Genomic DNA, 13,328 nt, shown 5'->3' with positions numbered 1-13,328 from the left:
CCTATGGATTACAGGAATTGGTTAGGGAGGCAGAAAAAGTGTATAATAAGAGAGAAACCCCTGAGGAAAAGGAAGCCAGGTTAGCGAAGGAACAGATGGAGCGAGAGGATTGTAGGGACCGAGTGAGGGATAAGCATTTAACAAAAATCCTGGCGGCAGTTGTGAGAGAGAAAGGACCAGGGAGAGAGGGAGAGAAGCGGAGGTGGCCAAAAGTGGAAAAAGACCAGTGTGCCTACTGCAAAGAACGGGGACATTGGATCAAAGATTGCTCCAAGCGTCCTAAAGACCAAAAGAAACCTGCCGCTGTCCTCACCCTAGGTGAAGATAGCGAATAGGGGTGTCAAGGCTCTGGAGCCCCCCCCGAGCCCCGGCTAACTCTCTCTGTAGGGGGGCATCCCACCACCTTCTTGGTGGACACAGGGGCCCAACATTCAGTTTTGACAAAGGCAGACGGGCCCCTGTCTTCCCGCACATCCTGGGTCCAGGGGGCAACAGGGGGAAAATTGCACAAGTGGACTAACCACCGGACAGTTAATCTTGGACAAGGAATGGTGACACATTCCTTCTTGGTGGTACCTGAATGCCCCTACCCCCTCCTAGGGCGAGATCTTCTAACCAAGCTCGGAGCCCAAATCCACTTCTCCGAGACTGGGGCCCAAGTATTAGATCGGGACGGTCAGCCCATCCAAATTTTAACTGTGTCTCTGCAAGATGAGCATCGGCTTTTCGACGCTCCGGTCATCACTAGCCTCCCCGATGTTTGGTTGCAAGACTTTCCCCAAGCTTGGGCGGAAACGGGAGGACTCGGACTAGCTAAGTATCAAGCCCCAATCATAATTGATTTAAAGCCCACGGCAGTGCCCGTGTCTACCAAGCAATATCCCATGAGCCGAGAGGCTCATATAGGAATTCGGCAGCACATTAACAAATTTCTAGAACTCGGAGTGTTGCGACCTTGTCGCTCACCCTGGAACACTCCTCTTCTGCCAGTAAAAAAGCCTGGTACTCAGGATTACAGGCCTGTCCAAGACTTGAGAGAAATTAACAAAAGAACCATGGACATCCATCCCACGGTCCCCAATCCTTACAACTTACTCAGCACCTTAAAACCAGGCTATAACTGGTATACAGTATTAGATTTAAAAGATGCTTTCTTCTGTTTACCTCTGGCCCCCCAAAGCCAAGAACTCTTTGCCTTTGAGTGGAAAGATCCTGAGAAAGGAATTTTGGGCCAATTGACCTGACCTGGACCCGGCTTCCCCAAGGATTCAAGAACTCTCCCACTCTCTTCGATGAGGCTCTTCATCGAGACCTGACCGACTTCCGGACCCAAAATCCAGAAGTGACTCTACTCCAGTATGTGGATGACCTCCTCTTGGCTGCTCCTACAAAGGAAATCTGTATACAAGGTACCAGGCATCTACTCCAGGCACTGGGTGAAAAAGGATACCGGGCATCCGCCAAGAAGGCACAGCTCTGTCAGACCAAGGTAACATATCTGGGGTATATCCTGAGTGAAGGGAAAAGGTGGCTCACCCCTGGGCGCATAGAGACAGTGGCTCGCCTTCCACCACCACGAAATCCCAGGGAGGTACGTGAATTCTTGGGAACTGCTGGGTTCTGTCGCTTGTGGATACCCGGTTTTGCTGAACTGGCCGCCCCCCTTTATGCACTCACCAAGGAGAGCACCCCTTTCACCTGGCAGACAGAGCATCAATTGGCTTTTGAGGCACTAAAACAAGCACTCTTGTCTGCCCCGGCCCTTGGGTTACCGGACACCTCAAAGCCCTTTACCCTCTTCCTGGACGAGAGGCAAGGGATTGCCAAAGGGGTCTTGACCCAAAAATTAGGGCCTTGGAACAGACCGGTAGCATACCTGTCTAAAAAGCTGGACCCTGTGGCGGCCGGCTGGCCCCCGTGTCTTCATATCATGGCAGCCACCGCTATGCTGGTCAAGGACTCTGCTAAGTTAACCCTTGGGCAGCCACTGACTGTTATTACCCCACATGCTCTAGAGGCCATAGTGCGGCAGCCCCCGGACCGGTGGATAACCAACGCACGCCTAACCCACTACCAGGCCCTCCTACTGGACACGGACCGCGTCCAGTTTGGCCCTCCGGTCACCCTAAACCCTGCTACGCTGCTGCCGGTACCAGAAGACCAACCAAGCCCACACGATTGTCGGCAAGTACTGGCTGAGACCCATGGAACACGGGAAGACCTTAAAGACCAAGAACTCCCAGACGCGGATCACACCTGGTACACAGACGGCAGCAGTTACCTTGACTCAGGTACCCGGAGGGCGGGAGCGGCGGTAGTAGATGGCCACAACACCATTTGGGCACAATCACTACCTCCTGGCACGTCTGCACAGAAAGCTGAGTTAATAGCACTAACCAAGGCCCTAGAGCTGTCCAAGGGAAAGAAAGCTAACATTTATACTGATAGCCGGTATGCCTTTGCAACGGCTCATACTCATGGAAGTATCTATGAAAGAAGAGGTCTCCTAACCTCAGAAGGAAAGGAAATCAAGAACAAAGTTGAAATAATTGCCTTATTAAAAGCCCTTTTTCTTCCTCAAGAAGTGGCTATAATTCACTGCCCCGGGCATCAGAAAGGACAGGATCCAGTCGCAGTAGGAAACAGACAGGCTGACCAAGTAGCCAGGCAAGCCGCCATGGCAGAAGTACTGACCCTAGCCACAGAACCTGACGAAACCAGCCACATAACTATTGAACATACTTATACCCCAGAAGACCAGGAAGAAGCAAAAGCCATAGGGGCTATAGAAAACAAAGACACTAAAAACTGGGGAAAAGGAGGAAAAATAGTCCTTCCCCAAAAGGAGGCCCTGGCAATGATCCAGCAAATGCATGCCTGGACACACTTGAGTAATCGAAAGCTAAAATTACTGATTGAAAAAACTGACTTTCTTTTTTTTTTTTTTTTTTTTGAGACGGAGTCTTGCTCTGTGCCCCAGGCTGGAGTGCAGTGGCGCGATCTCGGCTCACTGCAAGCTCTGCCTCCCGGGTTCACGCCATTCTCCTGCCTCAGCCTCCCGAGTAGCTGGGACTACAGGTGCCCGCCACCTCGCCCGGCTAATTTTCTTGTATATTTAGTAGAGACGGGGTTTCACCGTGTTAGCCAGGATGGTCTCGATCTCCTGACCTCGTGATCCGCCCGTCTCGGCCTCCCAAAGTGCTGGGATTACAGGCTTGAGCCACCGCGCCCGGCCAGAAAAAACTGACTTTCTAATCCCAAAGGCAAGTACCCTCGTAGAACAAGTGACATCTGCCTGTAAGGTCTGTCAGCAGGTAAACGCTGGGGCTACCAGAGTGCCAGAAGGGAAACGAACTCGTGGTAACCGCCCAGGAGTCTATTGGGAAATAGACTTCACTGAAGTAAAACCTCACTTTGCTGGATATAAGTACTTACTGGTGTTTGTAGATACCTTTTCAGGATGGGTAGAAGCCTACCCCACCTGGCAAGAAACAGCACACATAGTAGCCAAGAAAATTTTGGAAGAAATCTTTCCTAGATTCGGACTTCCCAAGGTAATTGGGTCAGATAACGGGCCGGCCTTCGTTTCTCAGGTAAGTCAGGGGCTCGCCAGAATATTGGGGATTAATTGGAAATTACATTGTGCCTATAGACCCCAGAGCTCAGGACAGGTAGAAAGAATGAATAGAACAATAAAAGAGACCCTTACTAAATTGACCTTAGAGACTGGTTTAAAAGATTGGAGACGCCTCCTATCCTTAGCTCTGTTAAGGGCCCGAAATACGCCTAACCGTTTTGGGCTCACTCCATATGAAATCCTCTACGGAGGACCTCCCCCTTTGTCAACCTTGCTTAATTCCTTCTCCCCCTCCGATCCTAAGACTGACCTACAGGCCCGGCTAAAAGGACTCCAAGCAGTACAGGCCCAAATCTGGGCCCCCTTGGCAGAACTGTACCAACCAGGACATCCACAGACCAGTCACCCCTTCCAGGTGGGAGACTCTGTCTACGTTAGACAGCATCGCACTCAAGGACTAGAGCCTCGGTGGAAAGGACCCTACATTGTTCTCCTGACCACGCCCACAGCCATAAAGGTTGACGGAATCTCCACTTGGATCCACGCATCCCACGCCAAGGCTGCTCCAGAGACGCCCGGACCAACTCCACCTAAGACATGGAGACTCCGACGCTCCGAGGACCCGCTCAAGATAAGACTCTCTCGTATCTAGCCCCTTGCTTATTACTAGCCCTCCTTCCCTGCATCGCTGACAGTAATAACCCCCACCGGCCATATAACCTGACCTGGCAGGTAATTGATTTTAGTACTCATGAGGTCTTAGATAAAACCTCAAAAATTGCTCCTATGGGGACTTGGTTCCCTGACCTCTATTTCAACCTAGACAAAATAGCAAAGATAGATGACATGGAAGGGGGAGAATGGAGAAAACAGGCTAGAAGGGTGTCCGTAAGCCGGAATGGGTTCTATGCCTGTCCCGGATTCAGGACAGGAGAAATGAGAAAAACTTGTGGAGAAATAGATGCCCTGTTTTGCGCTAGTTGGTCCTGTATAACTACTAATGATGGAGAATGGAAATGGGCCACGAAACCCTGGTACATAACCATGTCCTTTGTCCAGCGCTGCACCAGAACCCGATATTCAAAAACTTGCAATCTGGTCCGCATCAAGTTTGAAGATGCAGCAAAATCTGATAACCGTTGGATATCCGGGTTAATATGGGGCCTATATTTATACCAAAAGCCACTGTATGGAATCCCTATCCAAATCAAATTAATAGTCAACCCTATCACAGCCCCTGTCGCAGTAGGACCAAACCAAGTTTTATCAGAAACAAGGAAGCCCCTGGTTCCTGCACCAAGAGAGCCCCAACCAAGAGCTCCTAAAAGCACTTCCCCGCCTCTAATCTCCACCTCCTCTAAATATACACCCTCAGCCCAAAACGTCACCCGCGGGCCCCTTGACCTGGGAATAGGTGACAGGCTCCTAAATCTCATAAAGGGCTCCTATTTCGCTTTAAACCAGACAAAGCCAGAATTTACCTCCTCTTGCTGGCTATGTCTGGCAACAGGCCCCCCTTACTATGAAGGCATTGCCTCCACTAATAATTTCACTAACTCCGCCAATCCTACTGGATGCGCATGGGAACAACAAAGAAAACTAACCCTGGCTGAAGTTTCTGGGTCGGGAACCTGCATAGGCCAAGTGCCCCCTAGTCATCAGCATCTTTGTAATGTAACCTTGACAGTACCCAGCTCCAATCACTATTTGGTCCCCTCCGAGACGGACTGGTGGGCTTGCAACACTGGGCTCACCCCCTGTGTATCCACAGCCGTTTTTAGCAGTGGCACCCACTATTGCGTGTTGGTACAAGTTGTTCCCCGAGTATACTATCACTCTGGAGACTCCTTTGATCTCCGGTATGAGCAAAAAACTCATACTAGACCAAAGAGAGAACCTATCTCCCTCACCCTCGCCGTCATGTTAGGAATTGGGGTAGCGGCTGGAGTTGGGACCGGGACAGCAGCCCTAGTGCATGGTAACCATCATCTGCAACAACTTAGAGTAGCCATAGATGAAGACCTTAGAGCCATAGAACAATCCATCACAAAACTTGAAGAGTCCTTGACTTCTCTGTCTGAAGTTGTATTACAAAACCGACGAGGACTAGAAATTGTCTTTCTGAAAGAGGGCGGGCTCTGTGCAGCCCTGAAAGAGCAATGTTGTTTTTATGCAGATCATTCAGGAGTAGTTAAAGATTCTATGGCAAAACTAAGAGAAAGATTAGACAAGAGAAAAAAAGAGAGAGAATCTCAGCAAAATTGGTTTGAAAATTGGTACAACCAATCCCCTTGGCTTAGCACCCTAATCTCCACCATCTTAGGACCCCTCATCCTGCTCACGCTCATCCTGACTTTCGGGCCATGCATACTCAACCACTTACTCACCCTTATTAAAAATAGATTAAACATAGTACATGCTATGGTTCTAACCCAACAATACCAGACCCTCAGGACTGAAGAAGAGGCTCAAGATTGAGCCTCTGACACAAAAAGAGGAGGGAATGAAACTAGGCCTCATAAAACTTAGAAACTAGGCCTCATATAGAAAAAAATTAACACCAGGTGGCTCTGGATAGGGTCCCACCCTGCCTCGATAAGGACCCACCCTGCCAATTCCGGGAAACAACCTCATGGGGTCCCACCCTGCCAATTCCGGGGGTCCCACCCTGCCTCGAAGTTCCCGGAATCAAAAACTCCAGGAAAAAAACCTCATAAGGTCCTGCTCTAACCAATTAGCATAAGACACCTTGCTCAGGCCATAGCTAGACCCAATCATTTTGCGCCTTAAGCTTTGTTTGAATTTCGCGCCATAAGCTGTGTTTGAACTTGTGTTTGCCTATATAAACAGCCTGTAACAAGCAGTCGGGGTCCCAGGGCCAACTTAGAGCTTGGGACCCTAGCGCGCTAGTAATAAATAACTCTCTGCTGTGAATCTCGTGTCGGTGATCCTTCGCGGCGACCCCTGCCCAGGAGGGAATCGACAGTTCGGTTCCAACAAAGACACTTACAAGGGGACACTCCTATAACAGTGGAAAGTCTCGATGTCCCAATATGTGGGGAAAAGAAAGAGAGATCAGACTGTTATTGTGTCTATGTAGAAAGAAGTAGACATAAGAGACTCCATTTTATTCTGTACTCAGAAATTCTTCTGCCTTGAGATGCTGTTAATCTGTAACCCTAGCCCCAACCCTGTGCTGGCAGAGACGTGTGCTGTGTTGACTCAAGGTTTAATGGATTTAGGGCTATGCAGGATGTGCTTTGTTAAAAAAGTGCTTGGAGGCAGTATGCTTGTTAAAAGTCATCTCCATTCTCTAATCTCAAGTACCCAGGAACACAATATACTGCGGAAGGCTGCAGAGACCTCTGCCTAGGAAAGCCAGGTATTGACCAAGGTTTCTCCCCTTGTGATAGCCTGAGATATGGCTTCCTGGGAAGGGAAAGACCTGACAGTTCCCCAGCCTGACACCCATAAAGGGTCTGTGCTGAGGAGGATTAGTGAAAGAGGAAGGCCTCTTTGCAGATGAAATAAGAGGAAGGCATCTGTCTCCTGCTTGTCCCTGGGCAATGGAATGTCTCTGTGTAAAACCCGATTGTATGTTCTATTTACTGAGATAGGAGAAAACTGCCTTAGGGCTGGAGATGAGACATTCTAGGGGCAATACTGCTCTTTATTGCACTGAGATGTTTGTATAGGTGCACATCAAGGCACAGCACCTTTCCTTAAACTTATTTATGACACAGAGATCTTTGTTCACATGTTTTCCTGCTGACCCTCTCCCCACTATTACCCTATTGTCTTGCGGCATCCCCCTCTCTGAGATGGTAGAGATAATAATCAATAAATACTGAGGGAACTCACCAGATCAGTGCCGGAGAGGGTCCTCCTTATACTGAGCCCCGGTCCCCTGGGCCCACTTTTCTTTCTCTATACTTTGTCTCTGTGTCTCTTTCTTTTCTCAGTCTCTAGTCCCACCTGACGAGAAATGCCCACAGGTGTGGAGGGGCAGGCCATCCCTTCACCAATACCCATAACAATACACATTTTCAAGATAATTATAGTTATGCATTGACGTCTTCACACACTAAATGTCAAGGATAGTTTTCTTTAAATCAACAGAAGAATAAATTTTGTCATGCTGTCTGCTCACCCTCACATAGACACAGATTGGTTTAGTCTTTACGTGGACAAGACCGCTACATAAGAAAAACCTAAAACAAAGACAGTGCGTTCATCTGCCTGCTTTCTGAGGACACCCTACTCTGTAACAGAGTAGTTTCTAGTAAACTTGCTTCCTTCACTGTGCTCTGTGACTCACCTTGAATTCCTGCACGAGATCTGAGAACTCCCTCCTGGAGTCTGCATTGAGACCCCTTTCTGGTAACAGGTTTTAACTGGAAGAAGAAATAAAACGAACTAAATAAATAAACATAAATTAAACTAAAACAAACATTAGAAGATGATCAATGACATTAGTATTCAAGAAAATAAAAATTAAAAGATGCCCTATATTTATATCAAAATTTAAAATGCACATTTCCAAACACCTCTATGCATTCACAAGAAGACATATATGTATGTTTACTGAAGTACTGTTTTCAAGAGTTCTAATGGAGAAACAAACTAAATGCTTACCAATAAAGGAATGCCTATATAAATCATGGTGTATGAGGTAACTATCTATGTAATAACAGGACTAGATCTTCATGGTAGAATTTTGAGTGAATAAAGCAATATGCAAAATGTAGGTACAGTATAATACAGTTCATATTACATGAATACACAGAAAACAACACTACATATTTTATATACAGTTCTACATATATATGTAAATCCATAGAAATCTGGAAGGATACAAACCAACCTAATAATGGTGGTTACCTTTGGGAACGGAGATAAAGGGGACTGTGACAGAGGGTGATAGACATAGGGAACTTTAGTCTAATCTTCAACATTTCAAAATTTTTCATTGAGAGTGCATTCATATGTTACCTGTATAATTTTTAAAAAATAATTCTTAAAGAGAGTGAATGGGAAATAATGAAAAGGAAATAGTGTATGGACTATTTTTTTTCAAGAAATTAAATAATAAAGGAATTATTTTTTATTATGATGAGAATAAGCAAACTGTAGAACATCTACTAGAAGGAAGATTAGTAGAGACATTAATGTAAAATGTAAAATGCTTATAATGTGAAGTTTTAAACTTTTTGAATTTTAAAAAATTGGTATGATGAAAAAATTTCAGTAATATAAGGGAGCAACAATAAAATTGTCTCAGGAACTTGGAAATACAATTTTATTTGAGAGTCACACTATAAAGTGAATGTATAATGAATCAGAGAAAAATCACCTTCACGAAACGTAATGCCTTCCACTGGCAAGTCTTGGCTATAAGTCATTTGATAATTTTGACATGTGTAAGGAAAGAATGTGTCAGTAAGCCATGGAAGTGTAGAAAAGGAGAATCAGTGAGGCCAACATGGACACAGCAGACTTGTCAGTTTCTCCATCTTTCCAACGGGATTAGCAATAGTGCCTACTTCATACAGTTAGCGTACAAAGCAAACAGCACCTGGTATTTGGTGAGGCTGCTCATTATTAAAGGGAGGAAATGTGGTGGTCAGGCCAATATAAACGGTGTCATAGTTCTAGTTCTCATTATCAACTAGCATCTTGGTTTTCATACGTCAGGTACCGTGAGGTAATCAGCACGAGTCAGCCTCCTGACTCCACTAGTTCTGGGACACTGAACAGATCCAGTTTCTAAGACTGCAAGACTGAAAGTCCAGCCTGGACCGAGGTTGAAAAAGCACCAAGGCAATGCCATCCAGCAAGACCTCTTGTTAGCCAGCCAGTAGTCTTTTGTAGTGACACCCTACCTTTGCCATACCTAATCTACTCAAACTTCCAAACAGCTTGAAGGGGAGCGGGGAAGGTCTATGCAGAAGAAACAAAAGAGCTGGAAAAATAAATTAAAATATTAACAGGTGTTTGTGTGAAGGAATTATGGGTGATTTAAATATTTTCTTTGTTTTACTTTTCTATACTTTCCATGTTTTATTTAGTGTGTATTACTTTAATATTTAATATAAATATATTTAAGATTTAACATAAATATAAATATTTAATGTTTCGTAAACATGTTTAAATGATGGTGAAGCGAAGAAAAAGAGAGGCTCTAGCTCGAAGGGGCCACAAGGGTAGAGAAACGACTTCTGAGGCTACAGCTGAGGGGAAGATGTCAGCGAGTTAGGGGCAGAGCAGGGATGATCCAGATGCTAGTCCAAGTTCGAGACCAGTCTGGTCAACATGGTGAAACCCCGTCTGTACTAAAAATACAAAAATTAGCGGGCGTGGAGGCAGGCGCCTGTAATCCCAGCTATTCGGGAGGCTGAGGCAGGAGAGAATCGCTTGAACCCGGGAGGCGGAGGTTGCAGTGAGTGGAGATCGCGTCACTGCACTCCAGCCTGCCTGACAGAGTGAGACTCCGTCTCAAAAAAATAAAAATAAAAAAAGAGGCAAGTCCAAGATGCACTTGCTTTCCGTGGAAAGACTTTTTCTTCCACTGTGCACCTAGATTTTGAAGTGGCTTGTTATTTTCCAGTTATTGCATTTGCGTGGCGAATGGCTGCAATGGAAAGCATATGCTTGAGAATTCTAAGTGTGTCACGATATCTAACTGTATCACTGACTGGTTGTTGAACCTGAAAGTCCCAGATTTGAGTTCTTAAGCATTCCCTCCTTCCTCATGATCATTACCAAATTACTAGTCACCTCTTAGGTGCCTGCCTCTATGCTAAATTGGGCGGAGGTTTTGGGGAGGAATTGAGGGAGCTTATGAGGAGAGAAATAAAAAGATAAACGAAAATGCAAAGTCACCGTGGCCTGGATGAGGTGGCTAAGGAAGGCTTAGAACTTGAGGTCAATCGGTCTAATTCTCTTATCCCGCGATTCAGGGAATAGGTGGTACTTAAGCAGAAACTTGAAAGGTTTGCAAGGTTTGAATAAGCAGAGAGCAAGAGGTGGGGGTAGAGGGAGGGGCCGGAGATGAACGGAGCAAAGGCTCTGGGGTCCCGGCCGGGCCGCCCCAGTGGTTGCAGACTGATTCCACGAAGCCAGTAAGCAGCGTTATCTGCAAGCTGCTGCCTTTTTTTGAAACGGAGTTTCACTCTTGTCTCCCGGGCTGGAGTGCAGTGGCACAATCTCGGCTCACTGCAACCTCACCTCCCAGGTTCAAGCAATTATCCTACCTCAGTCTCCCGAGTAGCTGGGACTACAGGAGCACGCCACCACGCCCAGCTAATTTTTGTATTTGTATCGGGTGGGGGGAGGTTCTCCATGTGGGCCAGGCTGGTCTCGAACTCCTGACCTCAAGTGATCCGCCCGCCTCAGGCTCCCAAAGTGCTGAGATTACAGGAGTGAGCCACCGCACCAGGCCATTGCAAGCTGCTTTTATTATTTTATTTTTATTTATTTTTTTGAGACGGAGTCTTACTCGGTCGCCCGGGCTAGTGTGCAGTGGCATGATCTCGGCTCACTGCAACCTCTGCCTCCTGGGTTCAAGCGATTCTCCCGCCTCAGCCTCCCGAGTAGCTGGGATTACAGGCGCGCGCTACCATGCCGGACTACTTTTGTACTTCTAGTACAGATGGGGTTTCGCCATGGTGGCCAGGCTGGTCTCGAACTCCTGACCTCAGGTGATCCACCCGCCTCGGCCTCCCAAAGTGCTAGGATTACAGGAGTGAGCCACCGCGCGCGGCCTCCAAGCTTCTTATGCAGCCTTCCTTCTCCACTTTATTTTCAGCTGAATCTTTATTGCCTCAGCCTTGTGACCTACGTGCGCACGAGGGAGCCATCCAAAGCAGTTATAGGATCTCTTTCAGCTCGAGTCCTGCCAACGCCGCCTTCCGGGCCCGCCAGCTCCCAGCTGTTCCCCGCCTGGGGCACTGGCTTCCTCAGAGCGCACCATTGCCTCCTCCCTCCCAAGCCCGCAGACTCGCCAGTTACTAAGGAGTAAAGTACCCCAGGGAGTTCCTGTTTGATAGGTCTGGCTGGAAGTGAGGCGTGTAATCTGAGCTTTTAAAGTCAAAATCTAAAATACAATAAAGACCCAGAAATCCAAGTCTTTAGACCTGGAACACAAGCGTGTCTTTCAGTTTTGAAGTTTGCTTTAGGTTCCTGTATAAAACTAGTCCTGTAGAAGAAAGAAGAGCCTCCTCAACATCCGGTGTGCACAGCAAGTGTGGAAAACTGAAATAGTCATCTGAGGTGTTTCGAAAATAAACCTCGGAAAGCACATTGCCTACGATGACACATTCTCGGCCCCGGGGCGGGCGAGCCCCCGGGTCGCAGCGCGCAGCTGCCAGAACCCGCCGCGCCCGCCCCGCCTACCGCTCGCGTCTCCCGCAAGGTGCAGGCGGCGCAGCGGTCGCTGACCTGTTGGCGGCGGCCGGGCCGGAGGCTGTGGGCCGCGGAGGTCTCCCGGGGTTGAGCGGAGGATGCAGGAGCCACGCGCGGAGGCTGGACGGGACTAAGGGGGCAGGAGTGGCTACTGGGGCGCTGCGGTGGGGCTCTAGACCGTGGGAGGCCGGTGCTAGTGCTGGCGCGTGGCGGGCCCCGGAGGCCGCTGGAGTCCGGAGAGCTACGCGGAACCCGCAGCGCCAGGCCTGAGCGGTGGGAGGACTCTGCGGCGCCTGGCGTTCAGGCCTCCCACCACGAGGGTGGAGCAGCGTTGGATACTTGTTCCTTAGGGACCGAAGGCTCCGGTGGCACCCGGGCTGTTTCTCAGAGGACGATTAGTAACGTCTCGCCATGAGGAGCCGAAGTAACTCCGGGGTCCGGCTGGACGGCTACGCTCGGCTGGTGCAACAGACCATCCTGTGCCATCAGGTAAGTGCAGGGGTGTCGCTCGTAATCACCGAGCGAGAATGTAGCGTGTCATAGCTTGGACGGAGACCTTGGATGAACTCCGTGTGTGTGTGTGTGTGTGTGTGTGTGTGTGTGTGTGTGTGTGTGTGTGTGAGAGAGAGAGAGAGAGACAGAGCTTGCATGAACTCCACGTGAGTGTGTGTGTATCTGTATCTGTGTGTGTGTGTGTGTGTGTGAGAGAGAGAGAGAGAGAGAGAGAGACAGAGAGCTTGCATGAACTCCACGTGAGTGTGTGTGTATCTGTATCTGTATCTGTAGCAGGTTCTCCCGCCCCCTCCGTGTGTGTGTGTGTGTGTGTCTGTGTCTGTAGCAGGTTCTCCCGCCCCCTAGCTGGGGAGGTGGTAAAGGACCCTGAAGGAAAGGTAGATGTTGGACCAGGAACAGAGTCGGTCAGGCACCTTTAGCCAGGAGCCTCCAGTCACGGCTTCGCACCCTTCTCCAGCTCCCCCCAGGCCATAGCAGGGTTCCAGGAGCAGAGTTGCAAGAAGCGTTGTCACTTGTTTATTGACATACAAACACACGCACCCAGGTTTGCGTGTCATCTCCTTCCCCTTTCCCCAAATAAAAGAGGGAAGGGAACATTTCCATTTTAAGACTAGACTATTGTGAAGGTCAGAGGCACTTTGTATAGGCTGTTACATATTTTTTCCTGCTCCTTTCTGCTGGTTTTTCATTGCTAGTTCACTAGTTCATTCTTTCTAACTAGAAAGTTAAAACTTTCTTTTAATAATACCCATTATAAATGCACTTAATACCTTTAATTGTGCCTTTAATAATACCCACATTTCAGACTTGAAAGGCTTCAGCCACTGCTTACCCC

General features: G+C 48.1%; 1 protein-coding gene across 6 annotated transcripts in view; it reads left to right on the top strand.

The window, feature by feature from the left end:
• Nucleotides 1-11,994: 11,994 nt before the first annotated feature.
• PHKA1 (phosphorylase kinase regulatory subunit alpha 1) overlaps nucleotides 11,995-13,328 on the top strand; it is a 130,559-nt gene continuing 129,225 nt past the window's right edge. For all 6 annotated transcript variants that reach the window (XM_045384155.2, XM_045384154.2, XM_045384153.2 and 3 more), the window contains exon 1: nucleotides 11,995-12,469. In XM_045384155.2, coding sequence (XP_045240090.1) covers nucleotides 12,392-12,469 — 78 coding nt within the window. In that variant the 5' untranslated portion in view covers nucleotides 11,995-12,391. The remainder of the gene's footprint in view (nucleotides 12,470-13,328) is intronic.

Source organism: Macaca fascicularis, chromosome X (genome assembly GCF_037993035.2).
Source record: "Macaca fascicularis isolate 582-1 chromosome X, T2T-MFA8v1.1".
Classification (NCBI taxonomy): domain Eukaryota; kingdom Metazoa; phylum Chordata; class Mammalia; order Primates; family Cercopithecidae; genus Macaca; species Macaca fascicularis.
This window is presented reverse-complemented; position numbering and strand designations above follow the sequence as displayed.